The sequence below is a fragment of the Colius striatus genome, chromosome 1 (genome assembly GCF_028858725.1).
Source record: "Colius striatus isolate bColStr4 chromosome 1, bColStr4.1.hap1, whole genome shotgun sequence".
NCBI classification, from domain to species: domain Eukaryota; kingdom Metazoa; phylum Chordata; class Aves; order Coliiformes; family Coliidae; genus Colius; species Colius striatus.
The window spans coordinates 145851999-145876793 of NC_084759.1; the positions used below are offsets into that span (position 1 = coordinate 145851999).

General features: G+C 45.0%; 1 protein-coding gene across 4 annotated transcripts in view; it reads right to left on the reverse strand.

Moving 5' to 3' along the window:
* Positions 1-20500, reverse strand: part of CREB3L2 (cAMP responsive element binding protein 3 like 2) — an 83315-nt gene extending 62815 nt beyond the window's left edge. For 3 of the 4 annotated variants that reach the window (XM_062010765.1, XM_062010781.1, XM_062010755.1), the window contains exon 1: positions 20185-20500. In XM_062010765.1, coding sequence (XP_061866749.1) covers positions 20185-20292 — 108 coding nt within the window. In that variant the 5' untranslated portion in view covers positions 20293-20500. The remainder of the gene's footprint in view (positions 1-20184) is intronic. The other variant, XM_062010772.1, reaches the window with a different exon arrangement.
* Positions 20501-24795: the final 4295 nt, after the last annotated feature.

Below are 24795 nucleotides of genomic sequence, written 5' to 3' on the forward strand. Positions count from 1 at the left end.
CAGCTGCTCCTCATAAGACTCGTTCTCCAGAACAATCAGCAGAGTCAATCCCATAGGCTGTATTTACAAGACTGCCAATGTGAGCCCTCGGGAGAGCACTAGCAATGCCACTTCCTCTAAAGCCTGTCTGTTTGTTAGGACACACACACAACTAGCTCCCTTCAGTAAGAAGGTTTGAAATCTGCTTCTGGCAGATGATCTTCCTATGTGCCATCAAAAAAGACTACACTAGGCGACAAAGTACGTTCTGATCATCTATCATCACAATGGGCAGCACTAAACTGAAATATCTACTGATCTCTGGACTATTTGCCATCCGTCAGACACAAAGTACTTGACTTGTTTCTTACTACAAAAACAATCCAGACACACTGAAGCAATTGGAAAAGAAAATTCAGCCCAGCTGAGCTTCTTTTAGTAAGCAGCCTGACCACTGAAACATTTTTTTTTCTGGTCTTCCATATATAGTTGTGATAACTGCACTAAAATATTTGCTTGGCCACCCTCCCATAGCCAGTTGAGTCTGTAACCACAAGCTATGAATCCCTTCCCTCTCTACTTACACAGCATGACAAGCTGGGATGCCACCGCAGCCTTAATGCTCCAGCCGTCCCACAAGATTCCCAGTCTGTGTCTCCTGAGTAAGGGAGGATCATTGTGGTGCCTAACAAACAGGATGAGCCAACTGGACAGCATCTTAGGTTCAACAACACTGTGCACCCCCTGTGGTTCAAGTCCACTGTAGGATCAGAGCTGGCTGGCAACAATCCAAAACTCATAACAGGAATTATATTATTTGAATAAATAAGGCACAGTTTAAGGCCTGCATATACAGGGGTAGACTGTAAAATATTTCACACATCCATGTTTTCTTCTTCACATATTTTCCCATCCAGCAAAATCCCACAATATTAATGAGCAAGATCTTCACCTTCCCTTAGTGCTACACATAATCATAACTAGGTAAAAGATGCATCTTCCACTTACAGCTTCCAAAATTTCTTGAAGGTATCCAAACTACAGTATTCAAACATTATTTTGCTATTGTATAAGCACCACATTCTGATATATTCTGCGTTGGACTGTACACTGCCAACCTTTACCCCAGTTACACAAATTGTCTCCAAAACAATACAAACCAACAAAAACCCACCTGTGGGCAGATCAAAGTTTCTTGCCAAGGCTCAACACACTGCTACTCTGGTGAAGAGGAAACCAAATTTGAATTTTATGATATTTCCAACACTTTCTATCGTCTTTTAATCTTCCTTACTTCTATAAACCAAATAGAATCTCAGTCCAAGTGGCTGAGCCACTGCAGTATACAATCAGCCAGCCTTTGATCAAAGCAAGCAATATAGATCTCTTAGAGGTGCCTCTGACCAGCAGGCCCAGCTTTCCAAAATGGCATCAATATACACAACTGCATAATGGCTGACAGAGAAAGAAATCTATAGATAAATATTTTGCTAATAAGTCACAAATATACTAGAAATATGAAATACGAGGAATACTGCCTCATTTACTGATTACTCCTGTTTTAAGTGAGATTACACACAGTTTCTACTTTCTTAAACCTCTTCCTGGTCAGTTCAACTAGTCTTTAATAAAGATTTAAGCTATGAGTCTTCCTTGCTATATTTTACCCCTCAAACTCAAATTTCTAGTCCTTGCTCTTGCCCTGTCCCTCAGTCTAAATCCTCTGAAGAGCTCTCTAAATCTTAATTTGTAAAGGGAGGAGCTTCTCCTATTTAAATTGACTCAGCAGCAGCTGGCAGACCTGGGTCAGATACATGAAGATTTGACAACAGCAGCTCCACAAGACAACCAAGTCCACCAGAAAGGCAAATAACAGTAGTTTGAGGAGCAGTTTTGTGCACCCTCCTGCACTGCTTGTTTTCTAAGGCAGGAGTTGGCCAAAACAGCACTCATTTCTCAGTTCCATTTCTCTTTCACTTCCCTCTGCCTCTCCCTTAACAAACTGTACATCTATACCCTTTCCCAATAAAACACTAGAAGACCTTTTTACTCTCCAGAGTTGTTACACTTGTGTTCTCTCATATGAGCCTGCTCATCAGTTTGAGAGACTGTGCTCTAGACAATGGTGGAAAAAGGGCCTAAATGGCGGAGAAAGGACCTAAATAGATTCCTCCCAAAGTTACAAAGAAAAACATTTATAACCTTGTTTTCCCTCATTGTCAAAAAGAGCAATGGAAAAACTTCTCTTTCCTCCTCCTCCCCCATCTTTTTCTTAAAGAAGATTTTTTTGTTTGTTTTTAAATGAACACCATCAAGACTGAAAGATTACTTGCTGAAAAGAAGTCTTTGAGAAGTTAACACTGATCTTAAGTGTTTAAATATACTGTCTGTCAGTACACTGCCTGTAAGACTTTAGTATGGAGGCCCCACCATTCACTCCCTGGGCGGGGAACATCCCTGTTTGGTTTGGCTCGGCCTCCTGAAGTGCTGCGTCACTAACTGGAAACAGGCAGGCTTGCACACAGCTTCCAAGAAGAGATTTGGAGGAGCAATGCAACACAGGCACCCCCTGAAACAAAGCCAGGGGGAAACATAAGACACTCAAAGAATCTGGTCTTTGCTGGGTCCCTGCTAAACTACCTTGCACTGTGTTCTGGAAAAAGGGCTGTAGTTTTGTCTGTATTTTGTACTGGCAAATGAGGCTTAGTTGTTTCTGTGGATCACAAACAAGACTGCTGAGACATACAGTTAGGAGCCTGAGAGTGTTGGTTACACTAATGGGAACCTCGTTATTTACAGAAATCCTTGCTTAGAGACAAAAAGAAAGCTATGATTGTTATCTCCTCCCTACTGCTACAAGACATTGAACCAAGCTATATGTAAGCTCTACTATTTCTACATGAGGCCCCTCTCCTCTCCAAAGCCCTGAGGAAGAGATCTGTGCCTCTCTGGGTAAAACTTGCCATGAGGAAAACCTGTTCCAGTCCGAGGTGTTTCAAATATCTCTCCTTAAAGTGAGAGCTCCAAAGCAAAGCATCGCACAGACACGTTTTAGATAGCCACAGTGCAACCTCCAAGCTCACAGACATCACAGCATCTGCTAGTGACTGAGCTTCTGAAAGAGCTGTTTCCCAACACCAGTCCTGCACAGCCACTTATCTTTGGTACATATTGAAGAGCACTGAACTCACAACCTGGTCTGCACACAACTCGTTATGCTTCCTTGTCCCATTTGCCTCCAGGTTTTTTCACACTCTTACTTGGTCCACAGTTTCTCTGGCATCTGCTCACTCACTTTGGATCATCTCTCCAGGCCTTCGACTCACATTCCTTCCCTGCTGCTAGACTAAACTGACAGAGCACAGCCTGCCTGGCTCAACCACCAGACCTCTTGTCAGAGATCTGCGAAGAAGCATGAATCATACTTTTTGGGACATCTGCCTTACAGAGCCTTATAAAAGGGCTCAATTAAGAGAGGATATATAATTGATTAATGCCCCCTCCAAGGCATTCTAGCACTACTCTGAAAAGTCAGGGCCTTTTTAAAAAAATACTCCCTGTTCTTAGGGGAGAATTTAAACAATGAAGAGCCCTTTACACCTCACTTCTATTTTCTACTCTGTGTCTTGGCCATAATCCAAGTGTCCAACTCCTCAGAAGTTGTTTCAAGGATGAGGGCAGCAGCCTGAAACAGCCAAGCTATCCCTCCACAAGGTTTCTGTACAGGCACACCTGGTGCAAACACAGATCTGCTACTCATCTGCCAACCACCCACTGCAGTGCTTACTGTTGCAAGGAGCTCAGCTCCACCACACATACCAAATGCAGAAATGAGATAAGGCAGCTTTGCAAAGATAATCCTGCTGTGTGTCAATCACAGGAGCATGCTAAGCACACATCCAGGCTACAAGCACCTAAGGCATTAGAGACAAGGCATTGCATGTCTTGTACTGTTGCTCCCTTGCCACAGGTTATCTTTCCATACCAGAAAGGCCAAAGTCACAGTACTCCTCTGCTCCACAAATCAACTGCTGCTGAAAGACCAGGATTGCTCATCTATTCCCTTCTCAAATGGGTGCAAGTGGTGACTCCCAATAGCTCATACAACTTCAGTCTCTCCTGTTAGATCAAGCATTATCTGACCTGCTTGACAGAATCATCAAGGTGAGGAACTTCATTCCCAGAGAGACCTGGTGGCAATACTTGTCCAGGAAGATCTCCTCTGATGCTGAGCAACAGGCCAGGAGAGGGACACTTCATGAGAAAGCAGCTTCCCCCACAACACCACATTACAGGCATGCCGGGAGCTTTATGCGAAAAGGAGAAGCAACACTGCTTTAGAGAAGCTGGGCATTCTCTTGGCAATCATTGCGTTTCCAACACAGCTTTTCAAGCCACATCTGTGCTCCACACCACACTTGAATACAAAGTTTTTCCTGTTAGCACATTCCAAAGAAAAACCAAAACAGTCCTACCACTAAAGAAGTTATGCTATAACATAGAAGCAGTTTAAGGCAGTGTCTTCTGTCTACCAGCTACCTAAATACAGAACATATAATGGAAGAGAAATTACTCACCCTTCCCAAATGTCTTGGGAACTCTTCTCCTCCTGTCTCAACCTGTGGGCCAGAATTAAACATAAGACCCCTATAAACTGTGGAGAAACTGACCCTGCATCACATACAAACTACAAGGCTCATTAAAAAGCTTCAAGAGTTCTGGATAGGCATTAATAATATAAGGTCTGCCACAGGCAATGGATTTTAAGCTTCCTCCAGATGGTGATATAGCAAAGCCCAGGCTTGTAGTATTGTGACAAAAGAGACAGAGGGACAACAGCAATCTTCCACTGTTAAAAACTGTGGTAAAAGTTACCATTGGTACAGCTGGGATCACATCGGCCACCACCTTCCACAAGATCTACCTTTACAATGAAAGTCAGAAACTTTCCTTTTTTTTGTTTTTGCTTTGGTATTCATCCTGCCTCTTCATACATTCAGTCTATTAGTTCTTCCTCATCATTATTGCTTTACTTTCTTCCTTTTCTCTGCCTTCTCTCACCTCCTGGGGCTGAAGACCCTGCCTGGATAAACTGACACCAACCAGGCATGTTTTAGCCAGTCTGTTCCAGACAGAGGTACACGGTGAATACATAGCAATCTTTGGCACTCAACTCCAAGAGGGAACATCCATAAAAGTAGCCTTGTATTTTGGGACAAATTAGTTTTTCATCCAGAAATTTTACCCTTTCCCACATGCCTTGTGCACTGTCCCCTTTTGTATGTGCTGAGAGGTGTCAGAATAAACACAGGCAGTTCAAAATAGCTTGAAGAAATTAAAGCATTTCAACTTCACTGAAATCAGTGCAGTTCAGGAGAATGGCCAAATGCTGGGATGCATTTGGACAGATTAAAGGAGTCACATAGCACACATATCACGATGCTGTGCATCCTGCCTTGCAGTATGCAGAGTCAACAGGGCCAGCGATAAAATTTTACAGCATTTAAAGCTAGAAAGGACTATGAAATCTTCCTAGTCTGACTCTGCCATATGTCCCAATTCACTGTGTTTCCCTGAGGTACCCTTTTAGAGGGTCTGATAATTTGTCCTCTGTTGAAATATAACTTACAAGAAACAACAAGAGTGTGTTGCAAAGACTGAGAAATTAGCTTTTTTCTCCAATTCAGCCTTTTTTTTAATGCTTTCCAGTTCCTTCCATATCCTTTCTTTAAGAGTTGAAATTCAGGAACTGGACACAGTGTAGTAGCTAGCACTGGTTTCACCAACACCGAAATTAAATACAGAACTAATTTTGAAAAGCATTGATTTTTTTTTTTCCTTCAGAATGCCCCTAGCAGAGCATATGGAGTTGCTTGTCTACTCTGAATTCTAGACCATTGTCCTAGTGCTGACAGGACTAAGCGCAAACACATTTTTTTTTCCTAGACACATAATGCTTCTGGATCATAGATGGAAACCTTGAGAAGCCTCCTGTCTGGTACCTTTTTGCAAAGCAAAAAAGAAATATATCCTCTGACACCACTTGTCAATTAGCAACTACTTTGAGTCAATCTTCTAGTTTCACATACTTCGTGGCACAATTTTTTAACCAGTACACAAATAAATACCCAATTACTTGCAAAATGTCTCTTTTTTTAAACTTGCAGAATGAAATCAGGTTTGTCTGACTATATCTGCTTCTCATAAAACCCATTCCTACCAGGGTTAAACCATACCTGTATCTTTCCACTCTGTAACTAGGGAATCCTACAAGACCTTTTTTGTGTTTTTTAAATGTTTGGTAACAGGATCTCCAGTGCATAGTTATTTCCTCCCCTTTATTCTTTCTTCAATTTAATGTTTTCATACATTTCCTCATGATGTCGTGACCCAACAAGAATCAGTGTCAACAAGCCTATGTGGATTTGCAGTTACACGGGTTTGTTGGTTCCAAGAAGTTTTGCAACCTGCTTATTGATAATGGTTAATTTACATCCTACACCATAAGAAATTCCCCTTTCTACCCTTACACTTGCCAACATTGTCTTTGTCTCTTGTATATTCTCAGCTGATCACCTCCTTTCTACTTCACACTGATGCTTTCTCACTCTTCTCTAACCTGTAAGCATTACTTGGGGCAAAAAGAGAAAAGGTACTTTCAAAGGACATTATCAGTTTAAAAAAAGAATAGGATAACAATAGCTTAAGATTCATAATCCCCTTGACAGTAACAATAACTTTATTCTAAGCACAAAGCTCTGAAGGGATCTTGATGTGAATACAATGTTATTCATCACTTATGTTTCACCAGAATCACAGTTGAAACCAAAGTTTTTGCAAGCTCTCTATTCTGGTAGTGATACTGAAAATTACATTATATACATCACATGAAACTGAGAAAGAAGCCTCAAAAATATTAGTGTGATCTTAACATAAACTGTTCTGGTCCTATCACTTCCACATCCTCTTCCAAACACCTGTCAAAACAATATGCATTTAATGTTTTTAATTTTTCCTTATAAATCATCTACTTTAACTGCTTACTTTACCGTTGTTCTTTGAATGCTCCCACATTAACATCTCTTTCAGATATCTAGGTGTCAGGAATGGAAAAGTCCACAGCCAAACTGTGACATACTGATACCTACAAGCCCCAGGTTTCCATGCATCTCCCCAAAGTGTACTTTTTCCAGCACCTTCATCACCACCATGGCAGTGGCACATTTAATTGCCATCCAGTCATAACCATGGCTTCTCTGATACATGGACTTTACCACTTTCTGCACTCAACTGCTTCAGTTGCCTTTTCCCTTGGCTTCTGCAATGCAAAGTTTCTGTAGATTCTCACTCAACCTCCTTTTTCCCCTCAAATACCTGCAAATTCAAAACCAAATGACTCTAGGGGTTCTTCGTCATTCCATTCCAGCTACTATATCACATAAAGTCCCTTTTAAACACTGAAGCCACATCTTAAAACCAAGTAGATTTTTCCATCCCCAACTAATCTTGCCAGAAAGCCGTCCACACTGTACAAGCTGTATGCCTCTCTCTTTTCCAGATCTTTTTCATTAAAGCTAAAAAAGATATTCTGGACATGAAATGCCTTTAATTTCATTTTTTTCAGGAAAAAAAAAAAGTCAAGACATTTACTGCACAGTTTTCAAGATCAGTGCTACTTTTTTGTTGGTTTTGATGTTGCAGACATGTCTGTAGTTTAGAAAAAAAAAAGAGAGCAACAGAAATTAAGTCCATCTTTCTCCTGTGGTTTTGCAACACATTTCTAACAACCTAACAAACAAGCAACAACAAAAAGAAATATTCACAAGTCCCAGAACAGATTCCCCGCTGTGCTTTCTTTAGCAGAGAAAGAGAATAGTCTATAAGAATTCAGATGAAATTTTGCTCTGCATTAGTACAGCCAAATAAGAATTTACAAGTCACTCCAGGTAATTAAAGAAGTAAGACCTTTCTCTTTTACTTCTTGTAAGCAACAACATCCACTGAAAGCCACAAGGAACAAACCAGATGAAAAGAAACAGAGCTGCAAAAGCACCAAGGCACGAGGAGGGGACAAGTTTCACATTTAAAAAGTTAGCTCCCTAAAAACAGTGCCAAAGCTCATTTCTGCCATGCCTGTTTGTTCAGCGAGTCATGCCTGAGAGGGCCTGCCAGCATGAGCCAGTCGAGTACCCTAGGGGCAGGGATGCCGTAGCAGAACTCTGTCACATTTGGAGCCTTCCTGCAGCTGCCAGCTCCTGCCCTCCCCGGCTCCATGAAGAGCTGTTGTCATTGGTTTGTTAACTGTGAGCAGAAGCCTCCAAGGGAATCTCAGCTTCAGGTCCTTCATGGGTGCTGGGAGGAAAGGAGGCAGGCAGACATCAGTCTGGAGAGGCAAGGCAGGAAAAGGCAGGAAACATCTTCCGATGAGAAGCAGAGCAGATGGCCCAGAACCAGATGAAGTGGCCATCCCTAGGGAGCCCTCAGTCCCCACAGCATTTCACCAGGGAGCATCCAACAGTGCCATACGTAGGGAGGGTCAGTTTGGTTTTCTCCTTTTTAAAAAACAACTTCTCTATGCTTTATGCCTCTTCTCTGAAAAATACAGCTTACTGGCCTGCCCCAACCACCACTCCAGCCTCAACCCTGAATCATGCACACAGCTGTGCAGAGGGGACAGGAGAGGGGAGGAGGGGAGGGGACCTGCAGCCCTGCGGAGCTCAGCAAGACATGCCGTCAGTGCTGATGACTACACCAGTTACACCCGTGATGAGAAAGACACATGTTTTGCAGAAAGTCAGCCACTGCCTCGTGTTAGGAGGTATGAGAGCAGGCAGTTTAGACGTCATATTTTCCTCAGTCTTTATCCTTTGTTAGCCAGAACAGATCCAAGAAAGCCAGGTATCTGGCTGCAAGAAATAACAAGCCTCTTAGTCTTGGTTCCTCCTGAAGATCATATCCTGTCCATAATATCCCAAGCCCTTCCCAAAGACAACACTCGTATCATCACTTTTGCTGTGAGAAAAGCTGAAGGAGAAGATCAGCTCTTTAATGCTCTTAAGTTTGGATTCTACACAACTCACACAAATATCTTCTGCCGATACCAGACGTTCTGTAAGTGGGAATACACATGTTTTCAGATAACCCACATAAAATCAAAATACTGCAGAAAGATTATTGAAGTCAGCAGAATAACCTATTGGAAACTGGGGGAAAAAAAAAGAACTGCCTTGGTAAATTTCCTCTTGCACACATTTTTTTTTACAAGACTGTAGGGGTGAAGGAACAGAAACCTGCTTGGTATTCAGGGCTTATGGTTGGTTATTTTTTTTATTGGCTGTTTTTCAGGTTTTAGGTCTACAAAACCTCCTTCAGGAGCTCCTACACACGGTGGTCTCTTCCCATACCAACAGTTTCAGGGTTAGCCACAAAAAGAAAATAACACGGCTAGTAGCCAATCCTTATAGGTATGAAGTTGCATAAAAACAAACTGCCTTGAAACAAGTGGTGTAGGTTCGTATATGGTCATATCATGTGACAGAAGAGCAAGTAGGTAAAGGGCCCAGAATTTTAACAGGAAAATCCTAAACAAAATTATGGTTGTATAAACAAGTCACAAGTCCAACACACCACGCTGTGCATCATGTGTGCGGCACAGAAGGAAAATGTATGCACAGGAACAAGTACCAGAGAATCATAAAATGGTTACAGTTGGAAAAGACCTTTAAGATCAAGTCCAATCCCTAACCTCACACTGCCAGGCCCATCACTAAACTAAACCACACCCCTCAGCACCTCATCTATGCATCTTTTGACTGTCTCCAGGGACAGTGACTCCACCACCTCACTGGGCAGTCCATTCCAATGCTGTAACCCTCTTGCTGAAAAAGTCCTTCCTAATGTCCAATCTGAACGTCCCTAGGCACAACTTGAGCCCGTTTCCTCGTGTTCTATTATTCATTACTGGAGTGAAAAGATCATCTCCCACCTCACTACAACTCCTCTTCAGGTAGTTGTAGAGCATGATCATGTCTCCCCTCAGACTCCTCTTCTCCAGGCTAAACATTCCCAGCTCCCTCGGCTGCTCCTCATCAGACTTACTTTCCACACACTTCACCAGCTTTGTTGCCGATCTCTGGACACACTCCAGCACTTCAATGTCCTTCTTTTAATGAGGGACCCACAGCTGAACACAGTATTTGAGGTGTGGCCTTGGTCCTGCTGGTCACAGTATTTCTGATACAGGCCAGGATGACACTGGCCTTCTTAGCCACCTGGGCATACTGCTGGCTCATATTCAACTGGTTGTTGATTAACACCACCAAGTCCTTTTCTACAAGGCAGCCCTCCAGCCACTCTGTCCCAAGCCTGTAGCATTGCATGGGGTTGTTGTGGCCCAAGTGCTACATCTGGCACTTGGCCTTGTTGAGCCTCATGCAACTGGCTTCAGTCCAGGATGTTCAGGATGGATGGAACTCAGTTCAGTTTTTCTTCTCTCCATTTCAGTAAATCCAAACCAGAACTGAAAACAAAAACAAATAAAAAACCCCAATCCAAAAGGATTGCTTCTGTGAAACCATGGTCATCAGAAACAATAGTTTCCTAACAAAAATCAGCAAGTGGCCTCAAAAACACAGTAGTTTAATGAAGGCATGAAAAACTCAGGGATCAAACTACTGCCTAGCGATGCCATATTTAAACCTGAGCAATGCAGTACCTTGGGTCCAGGACTGCTGTGTAAGGAACCACAGAATAACTCTAGCTTCCAATCTCTTCTGGCCAGAAAAAGGTCTCAGGGGTTCTCCACTCTCCTGCCCAAGCAGGGTCAAGCGCTAAGCTCAGATCGGGTTGTTCAGGGCTTTATCCAGTTAGGTCTTAGAAACTTCCAATGAGGGAGGCCGTGCAGTATCTCTGGGCAGCCAGCTCTAATGCTCAGCTAGCTTCTCAGCAAAGTTGGTTTTCCTTACCAGCCTGAACTTCTCTCACTTCAGCTGCTGTCCATTTTCTCTCATTCTCCTATCATATGGTGGTGTTAAGAGCCTTGTTATTTTTCCAGTCATTTCTACAGACCTTCAAATCACAGGATCCAAACTTTGGAAAAGGAAAATTAAACAGGATACTTAAAATCTCAACAATTCAGAAATGCTTTCACTGCTTCTCAAGTCACCACATGCTTAAACGCATTTTGCCACAGCTGCAGACCCTAACTACATCCAAAATCGGGCAGCACTCAACATCTTCAGTGTAGAACAACTGTGGACAATCAACCTTTCCCCTCTCTATTGGAGATTAGCCCATCGCACACAAGGGCACACCCACTTTACCTCTGCAGGCAACTTCACTCCAGCAAGAGCTGGGAGTGCTTCAGAGCATCTTTAAACAGCAAGAGCTTGTCCTGGCAGAGCAGCAGGATAGGAGCAAGCTCAACGTGTACAGCTCCAGGCAAGCCACTACATCATATCAGCAATATTGCTCTTTGCCCCTGCACTACAGGGAAGAAGCCTCCCATCAGCTCACTTCCCTTCTGGATCTCTGCTCAGGACACAATAGACTTCACAAGAAAGGAGGCCTTAAGCTCCCCAAGAGGTTATCAGAGCAGCCTGGTCTCTGTTTCTTACCCCAGATGTCTAACAGATTGCATGAAAGGACAAAGTCAGCCCCAGCATGGCCGCAGGGGAATGTTCTTCCTTGGCAGAGAGGAAAGAGATGAAGTGGGTGTCACATTTTTCCATTAGATTTTTGCTTGTCACCACAGCAAAGCCAGATCATATACAGAAGATTGAAAGCTAGTTAACAGCAGATGGCCAAAAAATAAATAGCTTCCAAGACAGAGTGAAGGCACAGAGGGGTCACTGACACTATTAAGCTACACATTTGGATGGATGGCAGCTATGGGAACAGCTCCAGTAATTCAGGTCTGTCCCATTTAACCAGCCTTTCCTTATCTTCTCACATTGCCTTCTCCACTTCCCAAGTTGCTCTTTCGACAGGGAGCTCTTCTTCTTTAATACAGCACATATATCCTTCCTGCACACATTCAGCACTCACATAATTCAGTGAGTCTCTTTTTTGTGACTGCAAGCTACATTTGACAGCTCACAGGCAGAGAGAATGGCAGTCCTTGCTACGAGGAGCTCAGCATCCCAGACTGGAGATAGAGTATGCAATGCCCACCTCTTCTACATCTTATTAAACCTCACCATTTTTCACCTGTCTTTTTTACTGCCTCTTACTCATTTCAGTGAGGTGAAAGGGCAATATTTGACAGTAAAAATGTGGCCCTAAGCCAAGCTTATTCTTCACACACCGTTTCTGTCACTTTTACATAAGACAAACAATTTAATACTCAAGACAGCCTCCACTTTTCACTAACACTCAGTACCAAGGAGGGGTAGCAGTACTATCAACCAGATCCAGCATTAGTGCTTCTTTGAAGCTCAGGTTTGTCTCTGCTACATATTTACACTCTTCTCAAACAATCTTTTTTTCCTATTGATTCTTGAAGAACTGCCTGCTCCAGGTAACTCCCTTTCTTTCCAGTGACATCCAAATAACAACCCACTGGTATCAAATAATTACACATCAGGACTGGATCTAAGCACAGCCCATAAAGCTACCCAGACTTTTCCCACTGCACGTTCCTTTAGCCCAAAATGCAGTTTCACTACACCTTCCCTAACCAGACAGCCCTACCTGCCCCCTCGTGTCAGCACCAGTATGTGAGCTGCTACAGGTTAAACTGCATCAGACAAATGGTACTACTGCAAGCTAATTTCTTGCAAGGAAGTCATTTTAGAACTGGATAAGCTCCCAGACAGCTGCCACAACAGCCTGCGGTTACATCCAGGTGCAGAAAACCACACTGTCAGGTCTTGTCACCCAGAAAAAAACACAGCCAAAAGGCATCCAGAAAGTACTAGTTTCTCATCTCCATGATTCACAGAGATAAACAGGGAGAAACAACAGATGCATAGCTCTACTGTAGGAGGGCCTCTTAGGGACCCACCCAGAACCCAACTAGTTCAGAAAACGGAAAGCTGCTCTGGAGAATTGGGGGAGTTAAAGGAAGGATCTCATAAGCTCTGGGTAGGCAGCTAATACAGCCTATGAAAAAAAGCCAGAGAGCTAGGTCAGTCACATGATCTGTCTGGCTATCAATAATCGCTAAAGTCTGGTCACAAAATGATGCTTCTCCAAAAGAGATGGAAGTAGCTCGAGACAGAGGAAATAGACGATGGATGTTTAAATCACAAAGTGACCAGAAAACAGCTTCTGGGAACACACAGTGAGGAAGGAGTACAGACAGGACAAAGGACAGCAGGGCCTGATAACCAGTGCAAAAAAGCAGCACCTGCCTGTCTGTGTGAAGCCAGCAAGATAACTTGCCCAGTCAGAGAACTACTTTCAAACTATCATCTCTTCACTTTCAAAACATCAACCAAGTATGTCAGAGGTACCTTGGCAGCTGAGGCACCAAGAGAAAATTAGCCCACAGTGACACTGACCACACAGCTCTTTGGCTATTAATGGCTATCAAGACATGGCACCAACTAGGCATCTCAGCCCTCATTCAGTCCTGAGCAGGTCTGCAGCCCCTGCAGGCACATGGGAGCTGGGCTGCTGACAAGATAGTAGCTCACAGGAAAGACATTCCCCTGCTCCTGCCATAACAAAGCTGAGCACATCCACTCTAGCTTAGCTCTGCAAAAAGAAGTTTATTAAGGGAAAAGCTGAGGAGCCCTGCAGCCCAGGGGCACTGTTGTGTGTCACCACAGCACAGTACTGCTGAGCGCAGTGGGTCCGAAAGCACTGAAGCATTTTTATGCTGCAGCAGTTTCTTCCCTCACACGTCTTTCAGACAGCTTGGACATAAAGTAGCTTTGCCAGGTGGTAGTATAGGGGACATACACACAGGAAGGCACAGAGACAAGGTAAAAGACAGCTAGAGCTGGTAGTACATTGGTCAAAGGCCTCTCTGCTTTATTTTTGTATGTATTTTTATTTTGGCAGAGCTGTCAAATATGATCTGATGGCATAGTGTACAAGCAAAAGCATGAAGGCAGACTTGCAGAGCAGGAGAGATAATTCACAAATCTATGGATATGGATGAGATCAGTGCATCAGAGAGCAAGAGGGACACCAAAAGATCAAATCAAACTGTGCATCCCCATCCAGGATCTGCAGCTAAACTGATCGGCCTCCTCCACAGACACAGATGATCCTAAAAAGTAAGACTTCTTTAATAAAAAATAGGTCACCTTTCTTGGACAGTGGAAACTTACATGACCCTCAGCTATGAAACACCCCAAAGGGACTCTTTACAAGTGTGAACAAAGATCTGCACAGAGCACAAGTTCCTCCATCCCTGTAGATAAGTTCAGCAACTCCAGACACAGGAAAACCCTGTCTGGAAACACAGTGAATGAAATTCCTTTACTCCAGCTATCGCACCAGACCTGCTCCACACTTAACAACTGGCTTTCCAAAGTAAGCAAACATTTACAGAGGACAGTGCAGATCCATCAGGGAAAAAAATTAAATAGCATTTTTGTACATTAAATGCTGGCTTATTCTTATCTACCATGCTTTAAACTCAGTCCCAGGACAGACTAACGCTCACTTTTTCCAGCTCCTGTCCCCACTGCAGATCGGGCACTTCACTATAGGGTTACAGACAGTCCACATGAAACCAGCCAGCAACTCAATACCCTGATTTTTCTAATTTTAACTGTCACAAAATGTGAGAGTAAAGTTTCAAATTATCCTACTTATGCTTATATCAGCTTTTAGAGAGACCATAGGTCACTTTGACACATTAGAGTACCTGACATCCCTTGGTGAATAGGAATGGTTTTCTTATTTAAATATAGAAAGAAAACAAGGTGAGTGGGGAAACTGCTTTCTGTGAAAAGCACTGAATACAACTACTTCTGTCTAGTAGTTGTGACCTTGATTATTTTTTTAAATATGGAAAGTCATTCTCAAAATGTAACACTACTGCTTCATACAAAGCCTGTATAAAACTACTTGCAAATCTCGCTTTCACATTTCCTCTCTTTGCCAGAAGATTCTGGCAAATCCTTGAAGTACTGACTTTACAGATATTTCACCTCAAGTTAGCTGTCTGGTCCTTTTTATGCAGGTGTATGGAGAAGAAAGAATGAGAGATTTCAGCTTTCTTGTTCATAGGCAACAGGCCAGACCCCACTTGCAAATAAGTACCTTCCTCTTTGTCAAAATAAAAATTAAAAAAAAATATAAAAAGAGACTATATTGACACCAGATTTTAGAGAGAGCTACATGCAGCCACCACAACATAAGATGCAGCCAGCTACACATCCATACAGGCTGTGATAACCACAGCTTCTAATTAAATACACACAGACTGTTAAAAAAAATGAACACTGTGATCTATTTAAATGTAACTATTGACACTGCTGTACATCAAAAACTAGAGATAATCCCTGGCAGCTTGCTCAGGAGCAGCATGTCTGCAGAAGTCATTAGAATACCAAGTAACAGCAACCATTGTTTTTTGTGACAGAGGAAATGAGTCACAGCAAGCTCCTGGTGACGTTCAAGAGCTCGTAATTGGCCATTTTTATCAGAGGAAAGAAGGCTGGTTCAAAGTTTCCCCGGCTCATCCAAGAAGATGATCACAACCCTGAACTCCATTATCACTGAATACAATCAACCTCCAGGGCAGATGGCTTTGGGTTTGCTCTTGCAAAAGGGAGGCAGCAATTCCATAGCCACAGGCCTGGGATATTCACACCAACCTACACATATTCCAGGGCTGAGCTGCCCACTGCACCACCAGTGACGTGGCAACAGATTTGCTGAGCTCAAGGACCACTCAGACAACGGCATCAGCAATTTGATATTTGAGGGTTTTCAATTTTTTCACGTGAGCCTCAAGTTCAATAGCCAGATCCTTTAAAGAATAAGCAATTTGAGCTACTTAGCATTTGAGGTATCTTCCAGTTGATCGCTCCCCACCAAGACACTCAGGATGTGACAACTGAGAATTTAGAACTAAATATTGAAGCCAGCCACTGCCCTCCTGTACCTGTAAGGCAGCTGCAGTTCTACATCTGCTGTTCCAAGATCACAGTTGTATTTACATTCAGCTGCATGTTGCTACCATCTGAAAGCCACTACCAGCAGCTAATGTGTTAAAATAACCCTGAAAATAGCAGGAAAAAAGATTGCTTCCTCATTATTAAATAAGAAGTTTTTAAATTTCAAAGGCTTCCAAGAACCATCTGTCTTTAATCTCCCATCCAGCCATGGGACAGGTAGTTGGCATTTCACAACATATTTGTCAACAGACTTATCCATCTGCATCAGATCTGGCATTTGTCACTAAAGATGCCATCCCAGCTGGGCCGCATACAACCACGACCAGCTCCAGCAGAGACCCACGACCGCAAGCAGAGCTCTCCCACTTCAAGCCCGCCTGCGCATTGCGGGGAGTAACAGCAGCAGCATGAAGGTGAGGAGCCTGCAACGCAATTGCACTTCAGCTCCCTTTGGGCAGTGGCAGGCTTTGTGCTTCCTTTCTGCTCGACTGCTAGGATAAAGAAAAAGCACATAACAATAACAATAACAACACCTTGCACAATGCTAGGGTGGGGTATTATCAACACACAGTCATAACAAGCTACAGGGCATATGAAAATTATATATGCAGACACATCACGTGTGCCATGAACACACCTCTGGGAAACCTTTCAGCCTTTTCTTAAATGGGAAACTAAGCCACTTTGGAAAAATAACTAGCATAAAGCCATCTGGCATCCAGGTGATAACTACAAACTGAGAAGACTTTAAATGAGCCCCCTGAAGGACTCCTGCTGTGCAATGCCAGAGCTAAGTTCCTCAAGGTCCCAGTTTCTCCCAGCACAGCTGATGATATCATCAGCGCCAGAGGAGCGAGGGAACCGTTCCTCATGGTGCTTCAGGCGCTGGTGAAATCATCAGCTAGTAAAGAGAAATGTAAATCCCCAGGAGGCTGGATTGCAGCCCTTTTAATTAAGGCAGGCTGGAACAGTTTAAAGTAAAGGTTGTGTTTTTAGCATACACATACTTTCACACTTGTCTACTAGCTTAAAATCAACCAGACCTAGGAACTGCCTTTATGGTCGTAAAAAGGTTAAAATTTAACTTGAAAGACACAGCAGGCAGCTGGCACAGAAGTCTCACCCTCACCTGTCTACGCGAACAGGTCCAGTTGCTGAAGGACACGGAACCTCCTTCCTGCTTGTGAGCTTTCCCCTCAGTCAATGTTGACTTCTCCCTTCTCCAGACCTCCTCATGCTCCTAAGGCTGCCTGACCATCCCAGGCACCTTTTCTAAGCCCCCTCTCAAAGTTTTCTCACATGCAGACTTGCACCTCCAGCTATGGGACACCTCAAGAGCGTGTACACATTCCTCAGCTGTTGAGGGTAACAGCAGAAGCAGTGAGCACTCATGCAGGTAAAGCACAGCAGGGTCTCCTCACCACCTCAATCTTTTCAGAAACACCCTACAATAAGGTTACAAATACGGCAGAAACAGCTGGATCAAACCAGTCCTCCCAGCTGGAAAGCATAAGCCAGAAGAAGAACAGATGTTTCATCCAGAGGATTGGTTTGTTCGTTTTTTAAAAAACAATTCTGTGACGTTTTGGTAAATGGAGAACTTGTGTTTCATATCATGCACAGTCCTTTCCTGCACACAGTAGGATGCACTTTGCAAAAGAAAAAGTTCAACGGGCAGATACATGTGCCGTTTCCCCCCCCAGAGAATTTTAATTTCAGAAAACTACTCTTTTTTGCTCTAAAGGTCCTAATACCTCACCACAACTACTTTATCCACAGCACTTAGTTGCTTTTCTTTTTTTTAGTGATATCTTCTTTCAGAAGAATTCCAAACACAACCACAAAGACTAATTGATTTCACACTTTTCATTTGACTTCAAGATGGGCCCTAAAGAATCACAGAAACAATCAAACAAGAAGACCACACAAACAAATCAACAGTAGACTGTTGCTCCCAACAAAGGAGGTCACAGCTCAAAGTTTTGCAGATCCAGCTATGTACTGCCTCTTGCAAAACACACATCACCACAGCACTTGAAGCTTAAAATCCCTAATAAAACTTGAAAACAGTAGAGGGAAAAAGGACCATATTTCCATCCACCAGACAGCCAGGATATTTTGTTTGCCAAGTTACACTTAAACTCAAGAGCAGAAAATGCACATATCCTTGTCACTGCAGCCACAAGTTCTAGACCAAGCACAAGATCTCCTTCAGGGCACTAATTAAAAAAACATAAGAATACTAAATAAGAAAACAAAAGTTATGAGTGGCAACTCCATTCTAATCACAAGGATCCAAACAAAGCAGGAGGATGTATCCTAGCATAACTGGGAATCTAAGCAGGAGCGCTAGCCAAAATGCCTCTTGGTTAATTCACAACATTCCTCTCTTTAAAGAAAAAGGCTGTGTCCTGTTAAACAACACAAGAAAACAGCTCCATGAAGAAATAGCTTTCCATTAAGAGTTACTGCTGACTCTTTAAAAAAACCCAACAAAACAAAAAAAACCAAAACAAAACAAACCTACCCAGAATAACATACAATTGCTTTTCCCCAGATCTACCAAAAGATACACATTGTGCAAGAAAGCCCAAGAACTTTCAACAACAAAGAAGCCAAACAGTGTTTAAAGACAGTCACGCATCCAGCGTGCTTGCTTCCTGCTGAAATGAGGTTTGGAACTTGTGACGGACACGATCCCGGATCAGTGAGGCCACCACGTACCGCACACAACAAATAAGATCCTCTTTGTTTGCCTTACAAAACTAACACCAAGATCTCCACATAGCCTCGCTGTACCTCGAGCTGTGGGATCACGAGAAGCTGGTCCCTCCCTGTGGGGTGACTGCATTTGCACATCGCTCTCATGCCCACTCTTGCTGCCTGCAGAAAGGCAGTGTGCCATATGCTGGTCGCCACCACCATATTTTAATGGGTCTCCATTTGAACACGTACTCGACAAACTGCACTAAGCCTGACTGCCTCGTGCTTTGAAAACAATGGTGGACTACAGAAGGTTTCTGTGCACACTGCTCTGAAGTGGTCCAGTTCACTTCCACTTAGGATTTGCACAAACACAACTTTATAAAGGTGTCCCCCTCTGTGCTTGCAAAAAGCGTCCAGATGAACAGAGGAACGACAGAGCAGAGGTGACAGGATGCATTTACTTCAGATTGTGCTATTTACTTTGCAAAAACAAAAATACGGGGAATCCAGCTAAAAACAAACAAAAACGTAAATCAGAACTTCATGTGCTGGTCCTCAATTCGCATGTTGGCCCTCAGAGTCACTAATGCAAGGATTTCATCAACATCTTTAAAAAGACTCCTCACAAGCATGTTGTCGGGACAGTTAACTTTTCCAAAACTGGCATGATAACCAAGGACCTGCCTCTGAGCTCCAGGGAACGAGAGCCCCTCGGGTCACAATGTTGGATCCCGGCTACAGAGACACATCGGGACGTCCTGTCGCTTCCTCCCTCCACCGGGGAAGACCGGGAAGCAGGACAGTGCCGGAAGAGCCTCGCTGTAAAGCTGGAGACGCCGTCGGCAACTCTTGATGAGATCCGTGTGAGAAGCGAGAAGCGCTGAAGGGGCAGAGCAGCCGCGGCTAGGCGGAGAGCTGCTGGCGCTGGAGAGACAGTGAGGCCCGGGCTGGGCCCCCAGGCTAGGCCCCCGGCCTGCACAAGACGGGGGGGCGGCGAGCAGGGAGAGGGGGACGAAACCTCGACTGGCAGGAGCCGCCAAACGGCTGCCTGGGCCGTGAAGGCGAGGAAATTGTGACGCTACGGTGTTGACGGGGCAAGTCACGGCCTCAAAGCCGACCGGGTGCACCGCGCTCCCCCGGGGGTCCAGGCCGCGAGAACCTGGAGTCCCTGTCCCCGGGGGGGAGGCGGCGAGCGACCACCTGTTGGCCGAAGGCCCACGGCGCTTGTACCCGCCTGGCACCAACCCCTCGCCCCAAGGGGAGGCGGCGGGCTCATAGCAACGCCCCTGCCATGGCTCCCAAAGAGTGACGGCCCGCGGGGGCTTATCGGCCGCCTATCCCCCCGCCCTCCCGGCGGCTCCGGCCCGGCAGCGCCCAGGGGAGCCGCTCCCGCCTCGGCTGCGCCCCCGCCGCTCCTCACCGTGTGGCACAGCAGGGTGTCGGGGTCGGCGGGCTCGCACAGCTCGCTTAGTTTGCGGTCCCAGTGCAGCAGCAGCGGCTGCTCCCCGCCGCTCTCGCACACTTCCATGGCGGCCGCAAGCAACGGGGCACCCCCCCGCCGGCCGATCTGCCGCCCCTCCGCCTGCCCCCTGCCCACTCGCGGCGGACGGCTCACGCTGCACCGCCCACTCCCATGGGCTGCAGAGCCGCCCGCTCACTCGCCCTCCACCACCAACTCCAGCACCGCACTAAGGTCCCCACGACCGCCGCCGAGTGCGCGGGGACCGTACCAGCGGGTCACCCCCGCCAGCTGCGCACCGCACCGCCCCCGCCGCGCCCGGCCCCGCCCCCGCCGCCGCGGCCACTAATCGGGGCCGAGGAGCTGGGCCGGCCGGCAGGCTGTGCCCCAACCGGCGCGCGGCGCCCCGCCCCCGCACGGCTCCAGCTGCGGAGTGAAGGGCCGGGGCAGCCGGGAGCGACAGGCGCGGCAGCCAACGGGGCAGCGACAAGACTGCAGCCGCCGCGCGCCGCACCGCCCCCGTCCCGCGCGGGTGAGGGCGGGGGCGGTTGGCCGGGGCTGGCGAGCGGGGCTCGGCCCTGCGGACGGCGCCTCCTGCCGGCCCGGGCCGTTGCCGGTCTTGCCCCGCTGCCCCTTCTCCAGCGGGGAAAAAGGTTCACGGGCGTCCCACAACCTCCGTCCCGGCTCCTCTCAGCGCAGCAGTCGAAGGCCCATCACGGGGTTGGCTGCCTCCGGGAGAGAGCGGTGGCGGCAGTGAGAGGCCAAGGAGATCGGCCTTGCGCTGGTCACATGAAGAGTGCCTGGGGAGAAGAGGCCTGGGCAGCACCCCGCCATCCCCTCACCCCCAGCACCGCCACTGCCGAGATTAAACAATCGCCAAGGGCTCCAAGGTTCACAGTCACTGGCCGCATGGTCTCACTTGAGTTAAAAAGGTGTGATCAGAAAAGCAAGGCAGCGCTCATGACTTGATGTGACTGAGCGCAGAACGTGGCTCCTAAAAAACGCGGCTCCTTCTTTTACAAAGAACCGCGTTTTAAATCTACACAGCTGTGACACTTGCGGCATGGGGGACACTGTTGATGGTCTGATACTGTTCCTAGACTGCTAATCCACCAGTGGCAAAAATGATCCCTGTCAGCGAGAGATTCCAGTATTTTAAGGCTTGCTATCATACCAAGGTGGGACAACGCTGATGTTTTGTGGTGCTTTAAAAACGAAAGACACCAAATCTTTATGATTCGAGAACCTGGGCTTTCCTCCTTGCTTCATTTCAGCTCCTGGAATTCCATCAGTGTTTCGCTCTGGACCAGTTCAATGCTAATCTAAGGCACTTCCACACTGCGTCGTGCATGGGTTAGAACTGGATTTCCTCGTAAGTTCTCTCTTGTCTGCAGGTAAGATCTCCCATTTAGACTTTACCTCGTGTGTCACATCTCTTTTGTTCGCTTGCACAGCAAGCCCTTGTGCAGTGTTAAACAGCTCTCACTAAGGAGAGCCTAGACCAGCCTGCTGAGGACAACAAAGTTCGCATCCCCCACCAGGTACCACAGCAATGAGAAGAGGATAAATAATGGTGATTTTTTTTCAAGGTTGACTCGTTAAGATTTGGTTTTTGTCTCAATTTTTTTTAAAAAAAGCATAACAGAAGCTACATTGTTTGAAGAATGTGAAGAGAAAATCCCCAACTGCCCAAAACAAAATCTCCTGCAAAGATGAGTTATTTTAAGCCGTTGTGAAACAAGTCGGTCCAGTGTATGCCCTCAGCAATACAGAAAACATATAAAGCCAAATTAGTAGCACCTGAATTGCTACCTATTCCTTTGGCAAGCCTGACCGGAGGTACAAACTTCTTGCGCCCTGACACTGTTGTCAAAGCAATTACATTGTGCCAGTCCAGAGATGTGGATTGTGAAACCCGTAAAGGTCAATTCCTTATCCAGAAACCTCCCTGTTCTCCTTGGATGTGTTCTTCCTTTCAAAGCTTTCCTAGCCTTGTGATAATCCATTTAACAAAAGGCCCTCCATCGCTCCAGTGGCTGACATTAGGTGCTAGTTATAGAATTATTGCTGTGACTAGAGAATTTCAAATTGTTTTGCCGATGTGAGAAGCTTAAAGGGAGAGCTATGTTTGCCTTGTAAGCCAACAAAATAAAAGCCACCTTAAAAGAAGGTGCTGACTGGGTGACTGCCACTGCATTTGCTGAATGTGCTGAGGATGAGCATCTCCTAAAGACTAGTATTTGACAAGTTTTGGGATGAACATTCTTATCCTCACACATTCCTTGTCAAGAAGTACTTATTTAGGAAATAGCTTGCACAGCACTGACTTCTATCATTCCCCCTTGGGTGATGTGCTGACAGGCAATTAGGCACCCCAGGCAAACAGCACGCTGCTTTTCCCACTGGTTTCCACTCTTCTATGTCCCTCTCCCCCTCTGCATTTCTCTTGTAATGCTAGTACTGTGGCATAGCTGCTGCTGGGGTACACAGTGCTGCTGAGTATTCATAAGCAGCTTGGAAGATTTTCTTTGACCACTGGGGTATTTTTACAGAGATTATCCATTTCTGGGGCTATTTGCCAATATGAAATGTAATATTGGTAACCAGTGACTAGACATTGGTAACTGGGGCATCCTGCTTGGCTCCTGTAATATTATTAAAATTAGTGTTCAAGGCTACATCTCACTTTTGAGTTTCATCACTCCTGAACCAATTCCCTGGGGCTTTGTAAGGAAATACCACCAACTCACCCTGTGTGGTGGCAACTAACAGCATATAGACCACGCTGAAGTTTGCGTGTTCTTGGGAAACAAAAAAATCTGTATTAGCAAGTTTCTGCTAAAACTTGGCAGAACATACAGGGCACCAAAAGGAAAAAGACAGAAGTGGAGGAAATTAATCCTTTCTAGGGAATATTAATTATTCAGTGTCCTGATACAACACATGGGATAGCAGTCTAGTGTGTCATGTGTCGCTGCTCACAAACTGACACTGCACCAGAAACCAGGCACTGTGGAAAGCACCACAAAACCATCAAGAGCATTATACAGACACAACTATCCTCCTATCTCCCATATTGCTTGGAAGATTTTAAATTGTAGATTTCAATAATTACTAGCACGCTGAAAATCAAGACTGTTCTTCCATGTTTTGTATCTTTCCTCTTAGAACAACTGTAGCAGTATTTTTAAGTTCCAACTCATCTAATTCCAAGAGCATTTTTATTTCTCCTTTTGTGTAACACCATTTCTTCACCTCAGACTTTTGAATTGGATTAGAATTCAAGTTCAGGGGGGCAGTGCAAAAATTGAATGACAATCTACAAAGAGATAAAAAAGGTGGAGGTTTATTTTCTGCAGAGATGGGGCTGAAGGGAGTGAGAGCTCATCTGTCTTTTACTGAGTGTTCTATTGCCTTTCTGCAAGGAGCAGAAAGCCCACACAGAAAAAAGACATCTGAAAAACCCACACAGAAAACCAAACTAGCCATGAAAGAGGATGCTGTTAAGGTAGAGCTCCAAACAAACATCACTTACTTAAAATATCAAAGGAAAAAGCTAGCAATAACACAAGCTTAGTAAGTAATGTAGAGCCTGGCAAAAGAAAGGTGCTCTCTTTTCCTCACAGATCCGTGTTACAGAAGCTGCAGCTCCTGCGACCACATAATTCCTCAGGTCTCGATCAGGTCAGTTGCACAAAGGCTCATTAAATATTTACAGCTGACATTCTACTGACTTGTGACAACCAGGATCAAGATAACCATTCATTTTCTATGGTCATTCTGTTCAAATAAGTTTGAAGTCAGTCATCAAGAAAAGAACAAATAGCAACAGGACCTACAGGATAACAATCACTAGGTTTTTGACTTGGCAAAATGAAAAATCTTGCTTCTTTAAAGCCAGAGAAAATGGCCTTAACTAGAGAAGGTTTCTTCAACAAACTCGGCACCTCTCAAAGAGAACAGGGCACAAACTTCAGGACTAAGACCACAAAGAATGACCAAACAGTCTACTTCTAATCACAGTAGTTGCTGGAGATTGTTCTGAAATGGCAAAGTATGGTAGGGGGATGATTTCTTTTCTCTGGGACATAAAGCAACCATCAGAAGAAAGAAATCTCACATGCCCTAAGGCACATTTCCCACAAGAGAGTGTCTCTGTAGAAGCCCCATGCAAATGGATTTCTTTGTGTGTAACGTGCATTGCACTGCCCAGTATCTGGTAATGCACTAACAAAGCAAATTTCTTGTGTAAATAAGACCTAAATCATGCTGCTCTGTGGAGAAGCTCACCATCACCCCCGTCCTGCCATTATATTCCTTTTCTGACACAAATACTCTGAAAGAAGGGGGATCTACAGTACTGTAGACTGCCTGCTACTAAAACCACATAATTGCTACACTGACAGAAACACAAGTTCCCTTTACCAGAATATTCCTGCCTCTTGCACTCAGGGACTTCTCAAAGCAATAATTCACCTTTCTTGCCTTTCCAATCCATGGCCTGTCTCCAAGGGCTTTTACCAGGCTCCCACAGGTACTGCTGGTCTTCACAGCAGAGCTGGCACAGGGCTC